The sequence below is a fragment of the Ranitomeya variabilis genome, chromosome 3 (assembly GCF_051348905.1).
Source record: "Ranitomeya variabilis isolate aRanVar5 chromosome 3, aRanVar5.hap1, whole genome shotgun sequence".
NCBI classification, from domain to species: domain Eukaryota; kingdom Metazoa; phylum Chordata; class Amphibia; order Anura; family Dendrobatidae; genus Ranitomeya; species Ranitomeya variabilis.
In genome coordinates this window covers 718,577,052-718,600,211 of record NC_135234.1, presented here as the reverse complement: position 1 = coordinate 718,600,211, position 23,160 = coordinate 718,577,052, and the positions used below count along the sequence as shown (strand labels likewise).

Sequence of the window (23,160 nt, the reverse complement as noted above, 5' to 3'; positions counted from 1 at the left end):
CTTTATCTAAATAATAAAAAAAAAAACAATAAAAGTACACATATTTAGTATCGCCGCGTCCGTAACGACCCGACCTATAAAACTGGCCCACTAGTTAACCCCTTCAGTAAACACCGTAATGAAAAAAAAAAAAAACGAGGCAAAAAACAACGCTTTATTATCATACCGCCGAACAAAAAGTGGAATAACACGCGATCAAAAAGACAGATATAAATAACCATGGTACTGCTGAAAGCGTCATCTTGTCCCGCAAATAACGAGCCGCCATACAGCATGATCAGCAAAAAAATAAAAAAGTTACAGTCCTGAGAATAAAGCGATGCAAAAATAATTATTTTTTCCATAAAATAGTTTTTATCGTATAAAAGCGCCAAAACAAAAAAATAATATAAATGAGGTATCGCTGTAATCGTACTGACCCGAAGAATAAAACTGCTTTATCAATTTTACCAAACGCGGAACAGTATAAACGCCTCTCCCAAAAGAAATTCATGAATAGCTGGTTTTTGGTCATTCTGCCTCACAAAAATCGGAATAAAAAGCGATCAAAAAATGTGACGTGCCCAAAAAGTTACCAATAAAAACGTCAACTCGTCCCGCAAAAAACAAGACCTCACATGACTCTGTGGACCAAAATATGGAAAATTTATAGCTCTCAAAATGTGGTAACGCAAAAAATATTTTTTTGCAATAAAAAGCGTCTTTCAGTGTGTGACGGCTGCCAATCATAAAAATCCGCTAAAAAACTCGCTATAAAAGTAAATCAAACCCCCCTTCATCACCCCCTTAGTTAGGGAAAAATAAAAAAAAAGTATTTATTTCCATTTTCCCATTAGGGTTAGGGCTAGGGTTGGGGCTAGGGTTAAGGCTACAGTTAGGGTTGGGGCTAGGGTTAGGGTTGGGGCTAAAGTTACGGTTAGGGTTTAGATTACATTTACGGTTGGGAATAGGGTTGGGATTAGGGTTAGGGGTGTGTCAGGGTTAGAGGTGTAGTTAGGGTTACTGTTGGGATTAGGGTTAGGGGTGTGTTTGGATTAGGGTTTCAGTTATAATTGGGGGGTTTCCACTGTTTCGGCACATCAGGGGCTCTCCAAACGCGACATGGCGTCCGATCTCAATTCCAGCCAATTCTGCGTTGAAAAAGTAAAACAGTGCTCCTTCCCTTCCGAGCTCTCCCGTGTGCCCAAACAGGGGTTTACCCCAATATATGGGGTATCAGCGTACTCAGGACAGATAGGACAACAACCTTTCGGGTCCAATTTCTCCTGTTACCCCTGGGAAAATACAAAACTGGGGGCTAAAAAATAATTTTTGTGGGAAAAAAAAAGATTTTTTATTTTCACGGCTCTGCGTTATAAACTGTAGTGAAACACTTGGGGGTTCAAAGTTCTTACAACACATCTAGATAAGTTCCTTGGGGGGTCTAGTTTCCAAAATGGGGTCACTTGTGCGGGGCTTCTACTGTTTAGGTACATTAGGGGCTCTGCAAACGCAATGTGACGCCTGCAGACCATTCCATCTAAGTCTGCATTCCAAATGGCGCTCCTTCCCTTCCGAGCCCTCCCATGCATCCAAACGGTGGTTCCCCCCACATATGGGGTATCAGCGCACTCAGGACAAATTGGACAACAACTTTTGGGGTCCAATTTCTCCTGTTACCCTCGGGAAAATACAAAACTGGGGGCTGAAAAATAATTTTTGTGGGAAAAAATTTTTGTTTTATTTTTACGGCTCTGCATTATAAACTTCTGTGAAGCCCTTGGTGGGTCAAAGCACTCACCACACATCTAGATAAGTTCCTTAGGGGGTCTACTTTCCAACATGGTGTCACTTGTGGGGGGTTTCTACTGTTTAGGTACATTAGGGGCTCTGCAAACGCAATGTGACGCCTGCAGACCATTCCATCTAAGTCTGCATTCCAAATGGCGCTCCTTCACTTCCGAGCCGTTCCATGCGTCCAAACGGTGGTTCCCCCCCACATATGGGGTATCAGCGCACTCAGGACAAATTGGACAACAAATTTTGGGGTCCAATTTCTCCTGCTACCCTCGGGAAAATACAAAACTGGGGGCTAGAAAAATAATTTTTGTGGGAAAAAATTTTTGTTTTATTTTTACGGCTCTGCATTATTAACTTCTGTGAAGCCCTTGGTGGGTCAAAGCGCTCAAAACACATCTAGATAAGTTCCTTAGGGGGTCTACGTTCCAAAATGGTGTCACTTGTGGGGGGTTTCAATGTTTACGCACATCAGGGGCTCTCCAAACGCAACATGACGTCCCATCTCAATTCCTGTCAATTTTGCATTGAAAAGTCAAACGGCGCTCCTTCCCTTCCGAGGTCTCCCATGCGCCCAAACAGTGGTTTACCCCCACATATGGGGTATCAGCGTACTCAGGACAAATTGTACAACAACCTTTGGGGTCCAATTTCTTCTCTTACCCTTGGGAAAATAAAAAATTGGGGGCGAAAAATAATTTTTGTGAAAAAATATGATTTTTTTTATTTTTACGGTTCTGCATTATAAACTTCTGTGAAGCACTTGGTGGGTCAAAGTGCTCACCACACCTCTAGATAAGTTCCTTAGGGGGTCTACTTTCCAAAATGGTGTCACTTGTGGGGGGTTTCAATGTTTAGGCACATCAGGGGCTCCCCAAACGCAACATGGCGTCCCATCTCAATTCCAGTCAATTTTGCATTGAAAAGTCAAATGGCGCTCCTTCGCTTCCGAGCTCTGTCATGCGCCCAAACAGTGGTTTACCCCCACATATGGGGTATCGGCGTACTCAGGACAAATTGTACAACAACTTTTGGGGTCCAATTTCTTCTCTTACCCTTGGGAAAATATAAAATTGGGGGTGAAAAGATAATTTTTGTGAAAAAATATGATTTTTTATTTTTACGGTTCTGCATTATAAACTTCTGTGAAGCACTTGGTGGGTCAAAGTGCTCACCACACCTCTAGATAAGTTCCTTAGGGGGTCTACTTTCCAAAATGGTGTCACTTGCGGGAGGTGTCAATGTTTAGGCACATCAGGGGCTCCCCAAACGCAACATGGCGTCCCATCTCAATTCCAGTCAATTTTGCATTGAAAAGTCAAATGGCGCTCCTTCGCTTCCGAGCTCTGTCATGCGCACAAACAGTGGTTTACCCCCACATATGGGGTATCGGCGTACTCAGGACAAATTGTACAACAGCTTTTGGGGTCCATTTTCTCCTGTTACCCTTGGTAAAATAAAACAAATTGGAGCTGAAGTAAATTTTTTGTGAAAAAAAGTTAAATGTTCATTTTTATTTAAACATTCCAAAAATTCCTGTGAAGCACCAGAAGGGTTAATAAACTTCTTGAATATGGTTTTGAGCACCTTGAGGGGTGCAGTTTTTAGAATGGTGTCACACTTGGGTATTTTCTATCATATAGACCCCTCAAAATGACTTCAAATGAGATGTGGTCCCCAAAAAAAAATGGTGTTGTAAAAATGAGAAATTGCTGGTCAACTTTTAACCCTTAACTCCCTAACAAAAAAAAATTTTGGTTCCAAAATTGTGCTGATGTAAAGTAGACATGTGGGAAATGTTACTTATTAAGTATTTTGTGTGACATATCTCTGTGATTTGTAAGGGCATAAAAATTCAAAGTTGGAAAATTCAAATTCACTTTCAAATTTTTTGCCAAATTTCTGGGTTTTTTTTCCACAAATAAACGCAGGTAATATCAAAGAAATTTTACCACAATCATGAAGTACAATATGTCACGAGAAAACATTCTCAGAATCATCAGGATCTGTTGAAGCGTTCCAGAGTTATAACCTCATAAAGGGACAGTGGTCAGAATTGTAAAACTTGGCCTGGTCATTAACGTGCAAACCACCCTTGGGGGTAAAGGGGTTAAGAATAAATATATATAGGGCGCTCATAGCAATCTGGCATCAACAACCATAGAGGTCTCAAGGAGACCTCTGGTTGTCATGCCGACGCACCACTGACCCCCCGATCACATGACTGAGGTCTGCGGTGTACTTATTCCCAGCCCGATGGCCGGAAACGCGCGTTAAATGCTGCTCTCAGTTTGACAGCAGCATTTAATTAGTTAAAAGGCGCAGGCGGATCGCGATTCCACCCACGCCTATTGCGGGCACATGTTCAAAACAGCTGACATGTCCTGACTTTGATGTGGACTCACCCCCGGAGTCCACATCAAAGGGGGAGATGCAACATGCCCCATACTAGTACCGCGCATGTCGCAAAGGGTTTAAAGCCTAAAGGAGTATTTAGTAAATGTCAGGTACTAGCAACATGTGGCTGATCTTTTGTAATTCCATGGGACTACAGAAGAGGAGAAGGACTTTGGTATTCTGATTACAAGTAAGCTGAGTGTACTCAATGTCAATCAGCAGCTGCAAAAGTAATAGGATTTTATTATATAAAAAATATGTAGAATCCTGTGATCCCAATGCATTATTACCGCTCTATAAATCACTTTTAAGGCTATATATAAAATATGGGATCTGGTTTTGGGCTCTACATTTTTCGAAAAGATACTTGCGTCAGTCCTAAGTCTGGCAAGTTGATTATTTGTAGGGATGAAGGCCTCTCCTATAAGGTTAGAAAAGTTGGGCTTTCTTAGCTTAGAAAAAAGATTCATCAGAGGAGATCTCATTTATAAATACACATGTGGTCAATACAAAGGACTGGCTAACAACTTGTTCCTTCCAAAAACCATTCTAAGGACCAGGGGCCACACAGTACGGGTGGAAGAAAGGCGATTCCAACAGCTAACTAGGAAAGGTTTATTTTTTCTTTTTCTGTTAGAGCAGTCAGACTGTTAAATGCCCGACCACAGGAGGTAGTTATAACCGACACTATATCAGCATTTATTAACCCCTTCCCGACCTTTGACGCATACGCTGCGTCATGAAAGTCGGTGCCAATCCGACCTGTGACGCAGCGTATGCGTCATGGAAAGATCGCGCTCCTGCAGATCGGGTGAAAGGGTTAACTCCAATTTCACCCGATCTCCAGGAACAGGGGGAGTGGTGCTTCAGCCCAGGGGGGGGGGCTTCACCCCCTCGTGGCTACGATCGCTCTGATTGGCTGTTGAAAGTGAAACTGCCAATCAGAGCGATTTGTAATATTTCACCCAAAAAAACGGTGAAATATTACAATCCAGCCATGGCCGATGCTGCAATATCATCGGCCATGGCTGGAAAACCTAATCTGCCCCCACCCCACCCCACCGATCGCCCCCCCAGTGCTCCGTTACGTGGTCCGCCCCCCTAAGTCGTCCTGTCCGCTCCTCCGTCCTCCTGTCCGCTCCCCCCGTGCTCCGGTGCCCCCTCCCTGTGCTCCGGTCCCCCCCCCCCCGTGATCCGATCACCCCCCTACATACTTTCCGGGCCTCCCGGTGTCCGTCCGGCTTCTCCATGGGCGCCGCCATCTTCCAATATGGCGGGCGCATGCGCACTGCGCCCGCCGAATCTGCCAGCTGGCAGATTCGTTTCAGATGTATTTTGATCACTGCGATATAGCCTATCACAGTGATCAAAATAAAAAAAATAGTAAATGACCCCCCTTTATCACCCCCATAGGGACAATAATAAAAATAAATAAAATATATATATATTTTTTTTCTGCTAGGGTTAGGGTTAGAACTAGGGTTAGAATTAGGGTTAGAATTAGGGGTAGGGTTAGGGGTAGGGTTAGGGCATGTGCACACAGTGCGGATTTGGCTGCGAATCCGCAGCGGATTGCCGCGGATCCGCAGCGGATTGGCCGCGGATCCGCAGCGGATCCGCAGCGGATTGGCCGCTGCGAATTCGTAGCAGTTTTCCATCAGGTTTACAGTACCATGTACACCTATGGAAAACCAAATCCGCTGTGCCCATGGTGCGGAAAATACCGTGCGGAAACGCTGTGTATTTTCCGCAGCATGTCAATTTTGTGCGGATTCCGCAGCGTTTTACACCTCTTCCTCAATAGGAATCCGCAGGTGAAATCCGCACAAAAAACACTGGAAATCCGCTGTAAATCCGTAGGTAAAACGCAGTGCCTTTTACCTGCGGATTTTTAAAAAATGGTGCGGAAAAATCTCACACGAATCCGCAAAGTGGGCACATAGCCTTAGGGTTGGAATTAGAGTTAGGGTACCGTCTCACAGTGGCACTTTGATCGCTACGACGGTACGATCCGTGACGTTCCAGCGATATCCATACGATATCGCTGTGTCTGACACGCAGCAGCGATCAGGGACCCTGCTGAGAATCGTACGTCGTAGCAGATCGTTTGGAACTTTCTTTCGTCGCTGGATCTCCCGCTGTCATCGCTGGATCGTTGTGTGTGACCGCTATCCAGCGATGCGTTCACTTGTAACCAGGGTAAACATCGGGTTAGTAAGCGCAGGGCCGCGCTTAGTAACCCGATGTTTACCGTGGTTACCAGCGTAAAAGTAAAAAAAAAAAAACGTACATACTCACATTTCGGTGTCCTTCAGGTCCCTTGCCGTCTGCTTCCCGCTCTGACTGTCTGCCGGCCGGAAAGTGAGAGCACAGCACAGCAGTGACGTCACCGCTGCGCTCTGCTCTCACTGTACGGCGGCACTCAGTCAGAGCGGGAAGCAGACGGCAAGGGACCTGAAGGACACCGAAATGTGAGTATGTACGTTTTTTTTTTTTTTTACTTTTACGCTGGTAACCACGGTAAACATCGGGTTACTAAGCGCGGCCCTGCGCTTAGTAACCCGATGTTTACCCTGGTTACCCGGGACCTTGGCATCGTTGGTCGCTGGAGAGCGGTCTGTGTGACAGCTCCCCAGCGACCACACAATGACTTTCCAACGATCACGGCCAGGTCGTATCGCTGGTCGTGATCGTTGGTAAATCGTTATGTGAGACGGTACCCTTAGGGTTGGAATTAGGGCTAGGGTTGGAAATAGGGTTAAGATTAGGCTTGTGGTTAGGGTTAAGGATAGGGTTAGGGTTGTGTTGGGGTTACAGTTGTGGGTAGGGTTGGGATTAGGGTTAGGATTAGGGTTGGATTTAGGGTTACGGGTGTGTTGGGGTTAGGGTTGTGGTTAGGGGTGTGTTGGGGTTAGGGTTGTGATTAGGGTTATGGCTACAGTTGGGATTAGGGTTAGGGGTGTGTTGGGGTTAGTGTTGAAGTTAGAATTGAGGGGTTTCCACTGTTTAGGCACATCAGGGGTCTCCAAACGCAACATGGCGCCACCATTGATTCCAGCCAATCTTGCGTTCAAAAAGTCAAATGGTGCGCCCTCCCTTCCAAGCCCCGACGTGCGCCCAAACAGTGGTTTACCCCCACATATGGGATACCAGCGTACTCAGGACAAACTGGGCAACAACTATTGGGGTCCAATTTCTCCTGTTACCCTTGCAAAAATAAAAAATTACTTGCTAAAACATAATTTTGAGGAAAGAACAATTATTTTTTATTTTCACGGCTCTACGTTATAAACTTATGTGAAACACTTGGGGGTTGAAAGTGCTCACCACACATCTAGATAAGATCCTTTTGGGGTCTAGTTTCTAAAATGGGGTCACTTGTGGGGTGTTTCTACTGTTTAGGCACATCAGGGGCTCTGCAAATGCAACGTGACGCCCGCAGACCATTCCATCAAAGTCTGCATTTCAAATGTCACTACTTCCCTTCCGAGCCCTGACGTGCGCCCAAACAGTGGTTTACCCGCACATATGAGGTATCAGCGTACTCACAACAAACTGGGCAACAAATATTGGGGTCCAATTTCTCCTGTTACCCTTGTGAAAATAAAAAATTGCTTGCTAAAACATCTTTTTTGAGGAAAGAAAAATGATTTTTTATTTTCACGGCTCTGCGTTGTAAACTTCTGTGAAGCACTTGGGGGTTGAACGTGCTCACCACACATCTAGATAAGTTCCTTGGGGGGTCTAGTTTCCAAAATGGGGTCACTTGTGGGGGGTTTCTACTGTTTAGGCACATCAGGGGCTCTGCAAACGTAACATGATTCCCGCAGACCATTCCATCAAAGTCTGCATTCCAAATGTCACTACTTCCCTTCCGAGCCCCGCCATGTGCCCAAACAGTGGTTTACCCCCACATATGGGGCATCAGCGTACTCAGGAGAAACTGGACAACAACTTTTGGGGTCCAGTTTCTCCTGTTACCCTTGGGAAAATAAAAAATTGTGGGTTAAAAAATCATTTTTGAGGAAAGAAAAATAATTTTTTATTTTCATGGCTCTGCGTTATAAACTTCTGTGAAGCACTTGAGGGTTCAAAGTGCTCACCACACATCTAGATTAGTTCCTTGGGAGGTTTAGTTTCCAAAATGGGGTCACTTGTAGAGGAGCTCCAATGTTTAGGCACACAGGGGCTCTCCGACCTGAACATGGTGTCCACTAACGATTGGAGCTAATTTTCCATTCAAAAAGTCAAATGGCGCGCCTTCCCTTCCAAGCCTTGCCGTGCACCCAAACAGTGGTTTACCCCCACATATGAGGTATCGGCGTACTCAGGAGAAATTGCCCAACAAATTTTAGGATCCATTTTATCCTGTTGCCCATGTGAAAATGAAAAAATTAAGGCTAAAAGAAAATTTGTGTGAAAAAAAAGTACTTTTTCATTTTTACGGATTAATTTGTGAAGCACCTGGGGGTTTAAAGTGCTCACTATGCTTCTAGATAAGTTCCTTGGGGGGTCTAGTTTCCAAAATGGGGTCACTTGTGGGGGAGCTCCAATGTTTAGGCACACGGGGGCTCTCCAAACGCGACATGGTGTCCGCTAAAGATTGGAGCCAATTTATCATTCAAAAAGTCAAATGGCGCTCCTTCCCTTCCGAGCCCTGCCGTGCGACCAAACAGTGGTTTACCCCCACATATGAGGTATCAGCGTACTCAGGACAAATTGGACAACAACATTCGTGGTCCAGTTTCTCCTTTTACCCTTGGGAAAATAAAAAAATTGTTGCGAAAAGATCATTTTTGTGACTAAGAAGTTAAATGTTAATTTTTCCCCTCCTTGTTGCTTCTGCTGCTGTGAAACACCTGAAGGGTTAATAAACTTCTTGAATGTGGTTTTGAGCACCTTGAGGGGTGCAGTTTTTAGAATGGTGTCACTTTTGGGTATTTTCAGCCATATAGAACCCTCAAACTGACTTCAAAATGTGAGGTGGTCCCTAAAAAAAATGGTATTGTAAATTTTGTTGTAAAAATGAGAAATCACTGGTCAAATTTTAACCCTTATAACTTCCTAGCAAAAAAAAAATTTGTTTCCAAAATTGTGCTCATGTAAAGTAGACATGTGGGAAATGTTATTTGTTAACTATTTTGTGTCACATAACTCTCTGGTTTAACAGAATAAAAATTCAAAATGTGAAAATTGCAAAATTTTCAAAATTTTCGCCAAATTTCCATTTTTTTCACAAATAAACTCAGAAATTATCGACCTAAATTTACCACTAACATGAAGCCCAATATGTCACGAAAAAACAATCTCAGAACCGCAAGGATCCGTTGAAGCGTTCCTGAGTTATTACCTCATAAAGGGACACTGGTCAGAATTGCAAAAAATGGCAAGGTCATTAAGGCCAAAATAGGCTGGGTCATGAAGGGGTTAAAGGATGCGTTTCCTATAACAAATAGCTGTGTAGGCAAACAAAATCTAGTAATAGAGAATGTAGAACTAGTAAAGAACGGGTGGTCTTGATGGACCGATGTCCAAGGATGAGCTATTTTTAGGGGTAGCCACTGGGTTAGATTTTTAGGTCCAACTCTATTAACATGTTATAGGCACCTACTGAATTTGTATATGTTGGGTATGCAATATTCAAGATTTCTGCTTTTTAGCAGGTCCAATGTCAGCAGCTGTTAAATCCTGATTGTAGTCTTTCCACTAATGTACCTGGAGGAAATATAAGCCATTTTCTTTTTCTCTTCCATTTAGTACATCAGATTGTGGTGACCATACTTTGCCACTGAAGGACGTATGGGATCCGGTATTAGACCTGTCATCGGACTCTGTGGAAGAATACATGGACACCACCTCTCTGTTTGAGCGGAAACAGCTTGATGTGTTCATCAGTCACGTTGTTTCTCCCAATGAAATCTATGTGCAGTGGTTGACCACAGAGAACATTCTCAAGAGGTAGTCCACAAGGGAAACAGTGGCATTAGTCTGATGTCTATATAAAAAATAAAATAAAAAAAAAACCCAAATGTATAGTAACAGTGATTGTATGTATAATATTTGACACTGTTTTTTCCTTGTTTTGGGGGTTTTCCAGGTTGCAAGCAAGCCTGTATGACAAATATGAGAACTCAAAACCAGAAGCCGTGGAATGGCAGGTTGATATGCAAGTTGCAGTTCACATTGAGTCTGATAAAAAGTGGATGCGTGGGAAGGTTAAACATATAATGTCAGACAATCTGGTCCAGGTAAGAATATTTGTGGGTTGTTCAATCTCCACTTTTAAGATTATCTCAGCACAGGAACATTTTATTTAAACACATGTAATTGTGAAACTATTATTTCAAGATCTATTGATTTAAAATGAACTTTTGTTTGTGGGAAAACCCCTTTAAATCGTGGTTTCCATGTAAATTCCCAAAAGACGTGATTCAGTCAAAACCCCTGGAAGAACCACTCACAATGAGGCAGATGGATTCACTTTGTACTATTTGGTCTCTGTTCCTGCAGCGTCCCTTCATTTTATGCATCGTATTAGAGCACAAATGGTTCAAAATGCTCACTGTACCCGCTATAGATGAATTCCAAAACCCCTTACTGACATCGGACGGTATAGTACGTCCGATGTCAGCTCCCCTGCTTTGATGCAGGGCTCCGCGGTGAGCCCGCATCAAAGCCGGGACATGTCAGCTGTTTTGAACAGCTGACATGTGCCCGCAATAGCGGCGGGTGAAATCGCGATTCACTCGCCGCTATTAACTAGTTAAATGCCGCTGTCAAACGCAGACAGCGGCATTTAACTACCGCATCTGGCCGCCCGGCCGGAAATGACGTCATCGCCGACCCCCGTCACATGATCGGAGGTTGGCGATGCTTCAGAATGGTAACCATAGAGGTCCTTGAGACCTCTATGGTTACTGATCGCCGGTAGCTGTGAGCGCCACCCTGTGGTCGGCGCTCACAGCACACCTGCATTTCTGCTACATAGCAGCGAACAGCAGATCGCTGCTATGTAGCAGAGGCGATCGTGCTGTGCCTGCTTCTAGCCTCCCATGGAGGCTATTGAAGCATGGCAAAAGTTTAAAAAAAAAAAAAGTTAAAAAAAATGTGAAAAAAATAAAAAAATATAAAAGTTTAAATCACCCCCCTTTCGCCCCAATCAAAAAAAATGTAAATAAAAAAAAAAAATCAAATCTACAAATATTTGGCATCGCCACGTTCAGAATCGCCCGATCTATCAATAAAAAAAAAGCATTAACCTGATCGCTAAAGGGCGTAACGAGAAAAAAATCGAAACGCCAGAATTGCGTTTTTTTTGGTCGCCGCGACATTGCATTAAAATGCAATAACGGGCGATCAAAAGAACGTATCTGCACCGAATTTGAATCATTAAAAACGCCAGCTCGGCACGCAAAAAATAAGCCCTCAACCGACCCCAGATCATGAAAAATGGAGACGCTACGAGTATCGAAATATGGCGCAATTTTTTTTTATTTTTATTTTTTTTTAAGCAAAGTTTGGATTTTTTTTTCACCACTTAGGTAAAAAATAACCTAGTCATGTTAGGTGTCTATGAACTCGTAGTGACCTGGAGAATCATAATGGCAGGTTTAGCATTTAGTGAACCTAGCAAAAAAGCCAAGCAAAAAACAAGTGTGGGATTGCACTTTTTTTTGCAATTTCACCGCACTTGGAATTTTTTTCCCGTTTTCTAGTACACGACATGGTAAAACCAATGATGTCGTTCAAAAGTTCAACTTGTCCCGCAAAAAATAAGCCCTCACATGGCCAAATTGACGGAAAAATAAAAAAGTTATGGCTCTGGGAAGGAGGGGAGTGAAAAACGAACACGGAAAAATGAAAAATCCCACGGTCATGAAGGGGTTAAACAGTGAAGTTTCCAATATGGGGTCACTTGTGGGGGTTTCTCCTGACCTGACACCTCCAGGACTCTGCTAATGACGCCCACAATCTACTCAGACAGAATCTACATTCTAAAAGACAAGTTGCGCTCCTCCCTATCCGATCCCTGCCGTGTGCTCAGTACAACCACTTAGTGGGTATTGTCACGATCTGTAAAAACTGCATAACAAATTGTCCGTTTTCTCATATTCCCCTTCTTGTGAATTAAAATTTTGAGGCTGAAGTAAAATTTTAAGCGGAAAAAAGCATTTTTCGCTTTCACAGCCAATCTTTTACATTTCTGTGATGTTGTTTATGCTTTTAAATATTCACTATAACAATACATGAATTCCTGATGTAGTTTAGTTTCCCAAGATAGGTCACTTGTTGGTGTTTCTTCCATTTGGGCACCTCAGGGGCTCTGTAAATGCAACATTATGTCCAAATTTGGGTTCCAAAAATTAAATGGCCCTCTTTGCTTTCCGAGTTTTGCCATATGCCGAAAACATACGTTTTTGACCCCATGTGGGATATAACTGTGTTCGGGAGAAATTGCATGACAATTTATGGGATCCAATTTCTATTACCCCTAGTGGAAAATAACTTTTTTTCTACTATAATACTGTTTGGGCAAAAAAATATATAATTTTTTAGTTTTCACATCTAAATGGTATAAAGTTTCATGAATCACCTGTGGGTTAAAAATTCTCAATATAAGAGATGAATTCCTTTTGGGGCCTATGTTCCAAAATGAGTTTACTTATAAGGGGGTTTCTGCTATTTTGGCATGTCAGGGGTGCTCTTCAAATGCGACATGGCATTGAGTCTATTCCTGACAAATTTATGCTCCAAAAATCAAATTGCGCTCTCTCCCTTCCAAGCCCTGCCATGTATCGAAGCAGCAGTTTTTGACCACATATGGGATATTGTGACTTTCGGGAGAAATTGCAAAACAAATTATGCGGTCAACATTTTAGCGGAAAAAGTTAATTTTTCATCATCACACCTAAATATTACAACTTTTTTTGTGAAGCACCTATGGGTTCGAAATGCTTAACACATCCTTAAATGAATTCATCATTTGGTTTTTGTTTCCAAAATGAGGGCAGTTGTTGGGGTTTCTGCTGTTTTGGTACCTCGGGGTCTCTGCACATGAGATATGGTGCCTAAAATCTATTTCAGCCAAATTTACGTTCTAAATACCAAATAGCGCTTCTTCCCTTCCGAGCCCGGCCATGTGTACAAACAGCAGTTCACCTCATATGGGATATTGCCATTCTCGGGAAGAATTGCATAATACATTTTAGGGTCCATTTTCTGCTATTACCTCTTATGAAAATATAAAGCAATATTTTGGTTTAACCCCTTCACCCCCGGAGCTTTTTCCGTTTTCCGTTTTCGTTTTTCGCTCCCCTCCTTCCCAGAGCCATAACTTTTTTATTTTTCCGTCAATTTGGCCATGTGAGGGCTTATTTTTTGCGGGACGAGTTGTACTTTTGAACGACATCATTGGTTTTAGCATGTCGTGTACTAGAAAACGGGGAAAAAATTCCAAGTGCAGTGAAATTGCAAAAAAAGTGCAATCCCACGCTTGTTTTTTGCTTGCCTATTTTGCTAGGTTCACTAAATGCTAAAACTGACCTGCCATTATGATTCTCCAGGTCACTACGAGTTCATAGACACCTAACATGACTAGGTTATTTTTCACCTAAGTGGTGAAAAAAATTTCCAAACTTTGCAAAAAACAAAACAAAACAAAATTGCGCCATTTTCCGATACTCGTAGCGTCTCCATTTTTCGTGATCTGGGGTCAGGTGAGGGCTTATTTTTTGCGTGCCGAGCTGGCGTTTTTAATGATAGCATTTTGGTGTAGATACGTTCTTTTGATCGCCCGTTATTGCATTTTAATGCAATGTCGTGGCGACCAAAAACACGTAAATCTGGCGTTTTGAATTTTTTTCTCATTAGCCCTTAAGCGATCAGGTTAATGCTTTTTTTTATTGATAGATCGGGCGATTCTGAACGCGGCGATACCAAATATGTGTAGGTTGGGGGTTTTTTTTATTGATTTATTTTGATTGGGGCGAAAGGGGGGTGATTTAAACTTTTATATTTTTTTTATTTTTTTCACATTTTTAAAACCTTTTTTTTTTTACTTTTGCCATGCTTCTATAGCCTCCATGGGAGGCTAGAAGCAGGCACAGCCCGATCGGCTCTGCTACATAACAGCGATCATCAGATCGCTGTTATGTAGCTAAAATGCAGGTGTGCTGTGAGCGCCGACCACAGGGGGGCGCTCACAGCCACCGGCGATCAGTAACCATAGAGGTCTCCAGGACCTCTATGGTTACAATGGAGGAGCATCGCCGACCCCCGATCATGTGACAGGGGTCGGCGATGCGCTCATATCCGGCCGCACGGCCGGATGCGGTAGTTAAATGCCGCTGTCTGCGTTTGACAGCGGCATTTAACTAGTTAATAGCAGCGGGTGATCGCGATTTCACCCGCCGCTATTGCGCGCACATGTCAGCTGTAAAAAACAGCTGACATGTCGTGACTTTGATGTGCGCTCACCGCCGGAGCGCACATCAAAGCGGGGGTCCCGACATGTGACGTACTATTCCGTCACATGTCGGGAAGGGGTTAAAAATGTTTTTTTTTTTTTTTACAATTCACGTTGTCATGATTGCTTTGTAGTACTTGAAGGGTTAACACATTTCCTAACAGCAGTTTAGAATAATTTGAGGGGTTCAGTTTTTTTTTTTTTTTAATTGGAATCTCTTCTGGGGTTTTTTCTATATATAGGTCCCTCTCTCCGCTGGTGCATGCTGCTCAATCCATGGACAGCATGTATTAGGAGCTGTCTGTATGAACACAGCCAGGTATGCTTGTCACTGCAACATTTCAGAAAAAACATCTAAATGCCACCGAGGACTGAGCCGCATGGCACACTAGTTGGACAGGTGCCTATCCCACTAGCACTTAACGTATGCTTTTCTCTGAAACGCAGCAGCGTGCGTTGTCACAGTCAAACATACCTGGCTGTGTACTTACAGGTAGCGCCTTATACATGCTGCCCACAGATGGGTCAGCAATGTGTCAGGTTCTCTTTAACTCTCATTTTTCTAAGTTATAATAAAATTGCATTTATTTTCACACTAAAAACCCCTAAGAGCCTATTAACCTAAATATATTACGAACATTAAAAAGTAAAATGTGTCATCAAAAAAATCAGTGTCAGAATCACTGGGATATATAAAAGAATTCCAGAGTTATTACCACAGAAAGTGACACTGGTCAGATTTGAGAAATGGGGCTTGGTCATTAAGGTTAAAATTATATGTGTCCCTAAGAGATTACACAGATCTGTGACTAAAAAGCTGTCTGATTATTTTCATATAATTTCCATGTATTTTGGTGTTTTGATAATGAAAACAATATATTATAAAAATCCTAAACGTCAGGACTTGCCATAAACCTATAGGTTTTTCTGCAAACTCGGGCAGCTTATTTTCTTTCCCCATTTACATCAATAGGTAATGCGTGATTGGCTATTGGCAGTCAGGTGGTTAATGCCATAATGAAAGGTCCTTATGCCTTCAAGAAACCTTCATTCATCAACAGTGTTTCCCCAAATTAGCGTTATGGCTTTGGGGAAGTGTATTAATTCACGTGACCGTTAGTATCTTTTGTGGTGAATATACAGTGTTGAATCAACAGATGAATACTACAGACTTTGTGAAAAAAGTACACTTCGCATACTTCGGTCTAAAACTTGGAGATCAAGATAGTTTGGGCGCCTCATCAAGTGTGCAAACTGTGTTGAGGATCTCCGAAATTGGTTTAACCCCTTAATCCCGTATGACGTACTATCCCGTCAAGGTGACCTGGGACTTAATTCCCGGTGACGGGATAGTACGTCATACGCGATCGGCCGCGCTCACGGGGGGAGCGCGGCCGATCGCGGCCGGGTGTCAGCTGCCTATCGCAGCTGACATCCGGCACTATGTGCCAGGAGCGGTCACGGACCGCCCCCGGCACATTAACCCCCGGCACACCGCGATCAAACATGATCGCAGTGTACCGGCGGTATAGGGAAGCATGGCGCAGGGAGGGGGCTCCCTGCGGGCTTCCCTGAGACCCCCGGAGCAACGCGATGTGATCGCGTTGCTGCGAGGGTCTCCTACCTCCTTCCTGGCTGCAGGTCCCGGATCCAAGATGGCCGCGGCATCCGGGTCCTGCAGGGAAGGAGGTGGCTTACCGAGTGTCTGCTCAGAGCAGGCGCTGGTAAGCCTGCAGTGCTGTGAGGCAGATCGGTGATCTGACAGAGTGCTGTGCACACTATCAGATCATCGATCTGTGATGTCCCCCCCCTGGGACAAAGTAAAAAAGTAAAAAAAAAAAATTTCCACATGTGTAAAAAAAAAAATAAAAAAAATTCCTAAATAAATAATAATAAAAAAATATATATTATTCCCATAAATACATTTCTTTATCTAAATAAAAAAAACACAATAAAAGTACACATATTTAGTATCGCCGCGTCCGTAACGACCCGACCTATAAAACTGCCCCACTAGTTAACCCCTTCAGTAAACACCGTAAGAAGGAAAAAAAAAAACGAGGCAAAAAACGCTTTATTACCATACCGCCTAACAAAAAGTGGAATAACACGCGATCAAAAAGACTGATATAAATATCCATGGTGCCGCTGAAAACGTCATCTTGTCCCGCAAAAAACAAGCCGCCATACAGCATCATCAGCAAAAAAATAAAAAAGGTATAGTCCTCAGAATAAAGCGATACCAAAATAATTATTTTTTCTATAAAATAGTTTTTATCGTATAAAAGCGCCAAAACATAAAAAATGATATAAATGAGGTATCGCTGTAATCGTACTGACCCGAAGAATAAAACTGCTTTATCCATTTTACCAAACGCGGAACGGTATAAACGCCTCTCCCAAAAGAAATTCATGAATAGCAGGTTTTTGGTCATTCTGCCTCACAAAAATCGGAATAAAAAGTGATCAAAAACGGTCACGTGTCCGAAAATGTTACCAATAAAAACGTCAACTCGTCCCGCAAAAAACAAGACCTCACATGACTCTGTGGAGCAAAATGTGGAAAATTATAGGTCTCAAAATGTGGAGACGCAAAAACTTTTTTGCTATAAAAAGCGTTGCTGGTTTCACACTTGCGGTTTTGTCTGCAGCGTTTTTTGCACAAAAAAAAGCATGCGTTTTTTCCCTATATTTAACATTGAAAACGCATGCGTTTTTTGTACGCGTTTGGTCGCGTTTTCAAACGCATGCGTTTTTTTTCTGCATGCGTTCATTTTCAGAAATACAACCTGCAGTATTTTCTTGCGTTTTTAAGCACATGCGTTTGTTTGCGTTAAAAACGCATGCGTTTTTATCGAAGAAAAACAGAAAACACACTGAAAAGCCACCCACCACCATCAAGGTGATAAAGGGATCCAAACCCTAACTCTACCCCTAACCTCACCCCTAACCGTTTAATGAACATTTTCTGACAGTCATAGTGCCACGTATTTAAGTGCCACGTATTTAAGTGCCACGTATTTAAGTGCCACGTATTTAAGTGCCACGTATTTAAGTGCCACGTGTTTCAGTGCCACGTATTTAAGTGCCACGTATCACGTATTTCAGTGCCACATATTTTAGTACCACGTATTTCAGTGCCACGTAACACGTATTTCAGTGCCACGTGTTTCAGTGCCACGTATTTAAGTGCCACATATCACGTATTTCAGTGCCACATATTTTAGTACCACGTATTTCAGTTGCACGTGTTTCAGTGCCACGTGTTTCAGTGCCACGTATTTCAGTGCCACGTATCACGTATTTCAGTGCCACGTGTTTCAGTGCCTTCAGTGCCACGTATTTCAGTGCCACGTATTTCAGTGCCACGTATTTCAGTGCCACGTATTTCAGTCACGTTTAGGGTTAGGGCTAGGGTTGGGGCTAAAGTTAGGGTTGGGGCTAAAGTTAGGGTTAGGGTTTGGATTACATTTACGGGTTGGATTAGGGTTGGGATTAGAATTATGGGTGTGTCAGGGCTAGGGGTGTGGTTAGGGTTACCGTTGGGATTAGGGTTAGGGGTGTGTTTGGGTTAGGGTTTCAGGTAGAATTGGAGAGTTTCCACTGTTCAGGCACATCAGGGGCTCTCCAAGCGCGACATGGCGTCCAATCTCAATTCCAGCCAATTCTGCGTTGAAAAAGTAAAACAGTGCTCCTTCCCTTCCGAGCTCTCCCGTGCGCCCAAAAAGGGGTTTACCCCAACATATGTGTTATCAGCGTACTCGGGACAAATTGAACAACAACTTCTGGGGTCCAAGTTCTCTTGTTATCCTTAGGAAAATAAAAATTTGGGGGGCTAAAAACCATTTTTGTGGGAAAAAAAAGATGTTTTATTTTCACGGCTCTGCGTTGTAAACTGTAGTGAAACACTTGGGGGTTCAAAGTTCTCACAACACATCTAGATAAGTTCCTTGGGAGGTCTAGTTTCCAATATGGGGTCACTTGTGGGGGGTTTGTACTGTTTGGGTACATCAGGGGCTCTGCAAATGCAACGTGACGCCTGCAGACCAATCCATTTAAGGCTGCATTCCAAATGGCGCTCCTTCCCTTCCGAGCTCTGTCATGCGCCCAAACAGTGGTTCCCCCCCACATATGGGGTATCAGCGTACTCAGGACAAATTGGAAAACAAATTTTGGGGTCCAATTTATTCTGTTACCCTTGTAAAAATACAAAGCTGGGGGCTAAAAAATCATTTTTGAGAAAAAAATATATATATTTTCACGGCTCTGCGTTATAATCTGTAGTGAAACACTTGGGGGTTCAAAGCTCTCAAAACACATCTAGATAAGTTCCTTAGGGGGTCTACTTTCCAAAATGGTGTCACTTGTGGGGGGTTTCAATGTTTAGGCACATCAGGGGCTCTCCAAACGCAACATGGCGTCCCATCTCAATTCCAGTCAATTTTGCATTGAAAAGTCAAATGGCGCTCCTTCCCTTCCAAGCTCTGCCATGCGCCCAAACAATGGTTTACACCCACATATGGGGTATCAGCGTACTCAGGACAAATTGCACAACATTTTTTGGGGTCCAATTTCTTCTCTTACCCTTGGGAAAATAAAAAATTGGGGGCAAAAAGATCATTTTTGTGAAAAAATATGATTTTTTATTTTTACGGCTCTGCATTATAAACTTCTGTGAAGCACTTGGTGGGTCAAAGTGCTCACCACACATCAAGATAAGTTCCTTAGGGGGTCTACTTTCCAAAATGGTGTCACTTGTAGGGGGTTTCAGTGTTTAGGCACATCAGGGGCTCTCCAAACGCAACATGGCGTCCCATCTCAATTCCAGTCAATTTTGCATTGAAAAGTCAAATGGCGCTCCTTTCCTTCCGAGCTCTGCCATACGCCCAAACAGTCGTTTACCCCCACATATGGGGTATCAGCGTACTCAGGACAATTTGTACAACAACTTTGGGGGTCCATTTTCTCCTGTTACCCTTGGTAAAATAAAACAAATTGGAGCTGAAATAAATTTTGTGTGAAAAAAAGTTAAATGTTCATTTTTATTTAAACATTCCAAAAATTCCTGTGAAACACCTGAAGGGTTAATAAACTTCTTGAATGTGGTTTTGAGCACCTTGAGGGGTGCAGTTTTTAGAATGGTGTCACACTTGAGTATTTTTTATCATATAGACCCCTCAAAATGACTTCAAATGAGATGTGGTCCCTAAAAAAAAAATGGTGTTGTAAAAATGGGAAATTGCTGGTCAACTTTTAACCCTTATAACTCCGTCACAAAAAAAATTTTTGGTTCCAAAATTGTACTGATGTAAAGTAGACATGTGGGCAATGTTACTTATTAAGTATTTTGCGTGACATATGTCTGTGATTTAAGGGCATAAAAATTCAAAGTTGGAAAATTGCAAAATTTTCAAAATTTTCGACAAATTTCCATTTTTTTCACAAATAAACGCAACTAACGCAATACCACTAACATGAAGTACAATTTGTCACGAGAAAACAATGTCAGAATCGCCAAGATCCGTCAAAGCGTTCCAGAGTTATAGCCTCATAAAGGGACAGTGGTCAGAATTGTAAAAATTGGCCCGGTCATTAACGTGCAAACCACCCTCGGGGCTTAAGGGGTTAAGGATAAGAAAAAAGCTTTCCGTTTTGGGATTCCTATGGTATGGCGAGAGCAAAAGAACCATAGTGATGACTGTTTCTTTTGTTCATGCAATGTGAATGGGTATAATTCCAAATGGAAACCTTCCATTTCATACCCCAATCTTCACTCAGCAATTCGTCCCATCCCCCATGGCACAGATATACCAGGCCCCTGCTACCTTGGAAGAGATACCTAGCTCCGATGAAGGTGGAATCATACCTGAACCAGATGACGAATTAAGTTCTGACTTTCAAGATAATACAAGACCAACATTTTTTTTTTTCCCCAGGAGGAGATGAAGGATTTAGTAAGAGACTTGAAAGTTCCAAAAGATGCCACTGTGTCACTCTGATCAAGGCTCAAAAGCAGGAATTTAATGTTAGCATGAGTGTCTTTTTCATGGTTCAGACATTGTGAAAATGAGTTTGTTCAAAAACCAAAGGCAATAGTGTAGGGTTTTAGTAATAGGAGAGAACCAAGTGTCAAAACAAAAACCCTTTAAAAATTAACTTTTAATATATTATTAATAAAAAAGATTAAAAAATACCACAGTTCTTAAAAAAGAAATCTGTACAGGGTCTTAAGGCAATTATTAGGTCATTCTGTACACTTGAAGGAAACCTATGAAAACTTAAATTGGTTCTTCGTAAGCATAAATATGAAGACCACGGTTGGCAAGTGGGTGGGTATTTGAAGGTCCTGTGAATGCTGCTCGGGCAAGAAGCTGGGTATACCAAATACCCTTGTTTTCTATGTTTGTGGGACATTTGAGACCGACAAAATCACTGGACAAAGAAGAGTTGGTAGCTGAGGTGCTCAGTCGGTGGAAAAAAATGTTCTCTGAGAAACTTTAGTACCTCCCTATAAAGTTCTTCTACCACCTCTCCACATAAAACTGGGTTTGATGAAGCAATTCGCAAAATCACTTCCAAGAGATGAGGAATGCTTGAAACACTTGGTCACCAAGTTTCCAGGCCTCTCGGAGGCAAAATTAAAGGAAAGTGTGTTCGTCGGACGAGACATTAGAAGGCTTATAGCTGATAGTTTGTCAGTACCATGGCAGATCCTCTAAAAGAACTGTGGCTTGCATTTAAAGAGGTTGTAAAGACATTTTTAGGCAATAAAAAATGATCCTGACTACAAAAAGATCGTTAGACGAATGCTGAAAGCATTTCAAGCTTTTGGTTGCCTGATGGATTTGAAAGTGCATTTCCTCCATTCCCACCTTGACAACGTTCCTGATAATTTGAGAGCTGTGAGTGAAGAGCAAGGTGAACAATTCCACCAGGACATAAGAGATAGAAAGAAGATACCAGGGAAAATGGAGCATTAGTTATGTTGGATGCTTCAGAGAAATATTCCAGATGCTAATCACAAGCATAAATGTACCAAGAAGAACCTCAAAGGAGGGAAGAAAAACTATTTGTGAGTGTTAGTGAGCTCATTTCAGTTAAAAAATGATTTTCATGAAAAATTTGAAATAAAAATTAATTTTATAACTCTGTTTTCATTTATTTTGCAGTATTGCGTTATTTAACATAGTTACCTAAATAGTCAGGAAACGGGATCTCGTATTACAAAACGGAGGTCATTTTCGGATTCGGCGCACCAAAAAAAATTAACCCCTTTCTGCCAGCTGACGGAATAGTACGTCAGCTGGCAGAACCTCCGCTTTAAGGTGGGCTCCGGCGGCGAGCCCACCTTAAAGCCGCGACATGTCAGCTGTTTTGTACAGCTGACATGTGCGCGCAATGAGCGCGAGCGGAATCGCGATCCGCCCACGCCCATTAACTAGTTAAATGCCGCTGTCAAACGCAGACAGCGGCATTTAACTACCGCATCCGGCCGGGCGGCCGGAAATGAGCGCATCGCCGACCCCCGTCACATGATCGGGGGTCGGCGATGTGTCAGGAAGGTAACCATAGAGGTCCTTGAGACCTCTATGGTTACTGATCGCCGGTGGCTGTGAGTGCCACCCTGTGGTCGGCGCTCACAGCACACCTGCAATTCTGCTGTGTAGCAGCGATCTTATGATCGCTGCTACATAGCAGAGCCGATCGGGTTGTGCCTGCTTCTAGCCTCCCATGGAGGCTATAGAAGCATAGCAAAAGTGAAAGAAAAAAGTTAAAAAAAATGTGAAAAAAAAAAAAAAATATATAAAAGTTTAAATCACCCCCCTTTCGCCCCAATCAAAATAAATCAATTAAAAAAAAAATCAAACCTACACATATTTGGTATCGCCGCGTTCAGAATCGCCCGATCTATCAATAAAAAAAATGCGTTAACCTGATCGCTAAATGGCGTAATGAGAAAAAATCGAAACGCCAGAATTACGTTTTTTTTGGTCGCCGCGATATTGCATTAAAATGCAATAACGGGCGATCAAAAGAACGTATCTGCACCAAAATGCTATCATTAAAAACGCCAGCTCGGCACGCAAAAAATAAGCCCTCACCTGACCCCAGATCACGAAAAATGGAGACGCTACGAGTATCGGAAAATGGCGCAATTTTTTTTTTTTTTTTTTTTTGCAAAGTTTGGAATTTTTTTTCACCACTTAGGTGAAAAATAACCTAGTCATGTAGTCATGTTAGGTGTCTATGAACTCGTACTGACCTGGAGAATCATAATGGCAGGTCAGTTTTAGCATTTAGTGAACCTAGCAAAATAGCCAAGCAAAAAACAAGTGTGGGATTGCACTTTTTTTGCAATTTCACTGCACTTGGAATTTTTTCCCCGTTTTCTAGTACACAACATGGTAAAACCAATGATGTCGTTCAAAAGTACAACTCGTCCCGCAAAAAATAAGCCCTCACATGGCCAAATTGACGGAAAAATAAAAAAGTTATGGCTCTGGGAAGGAGGGGAGCGAAAA

At 42.6% G+C, this 23,160-nt stretch overlaps 1 protein-coding gene across 2 annotated transcripts in view; it reads left to right on the top strand.

Moving 5' to 3' along the window:
* RNF17 (ring finger protein 17) overlaps positions 1–23,160 on the top strand; it is a 362,040-nt gene that overhangs the window by 176,900 nt on the left and 161,980 nt on the right. For both annotated transcript variants that reach the window (XM_077298329.1, XM_077298328.1), the window contains exons 20-21: positions 9,931–10,131; positions 10,271–10,421. In XM_077298329.1, the coding sequence (XP_077154444.1) occupies positions 9,931–10,131; positions 10,271–10,421 (352 nt within the window). The remainder of the gene's footprint in view (positions 1–9,930; positions 10,132–10,270; positions 10,422–23,160) is intronic.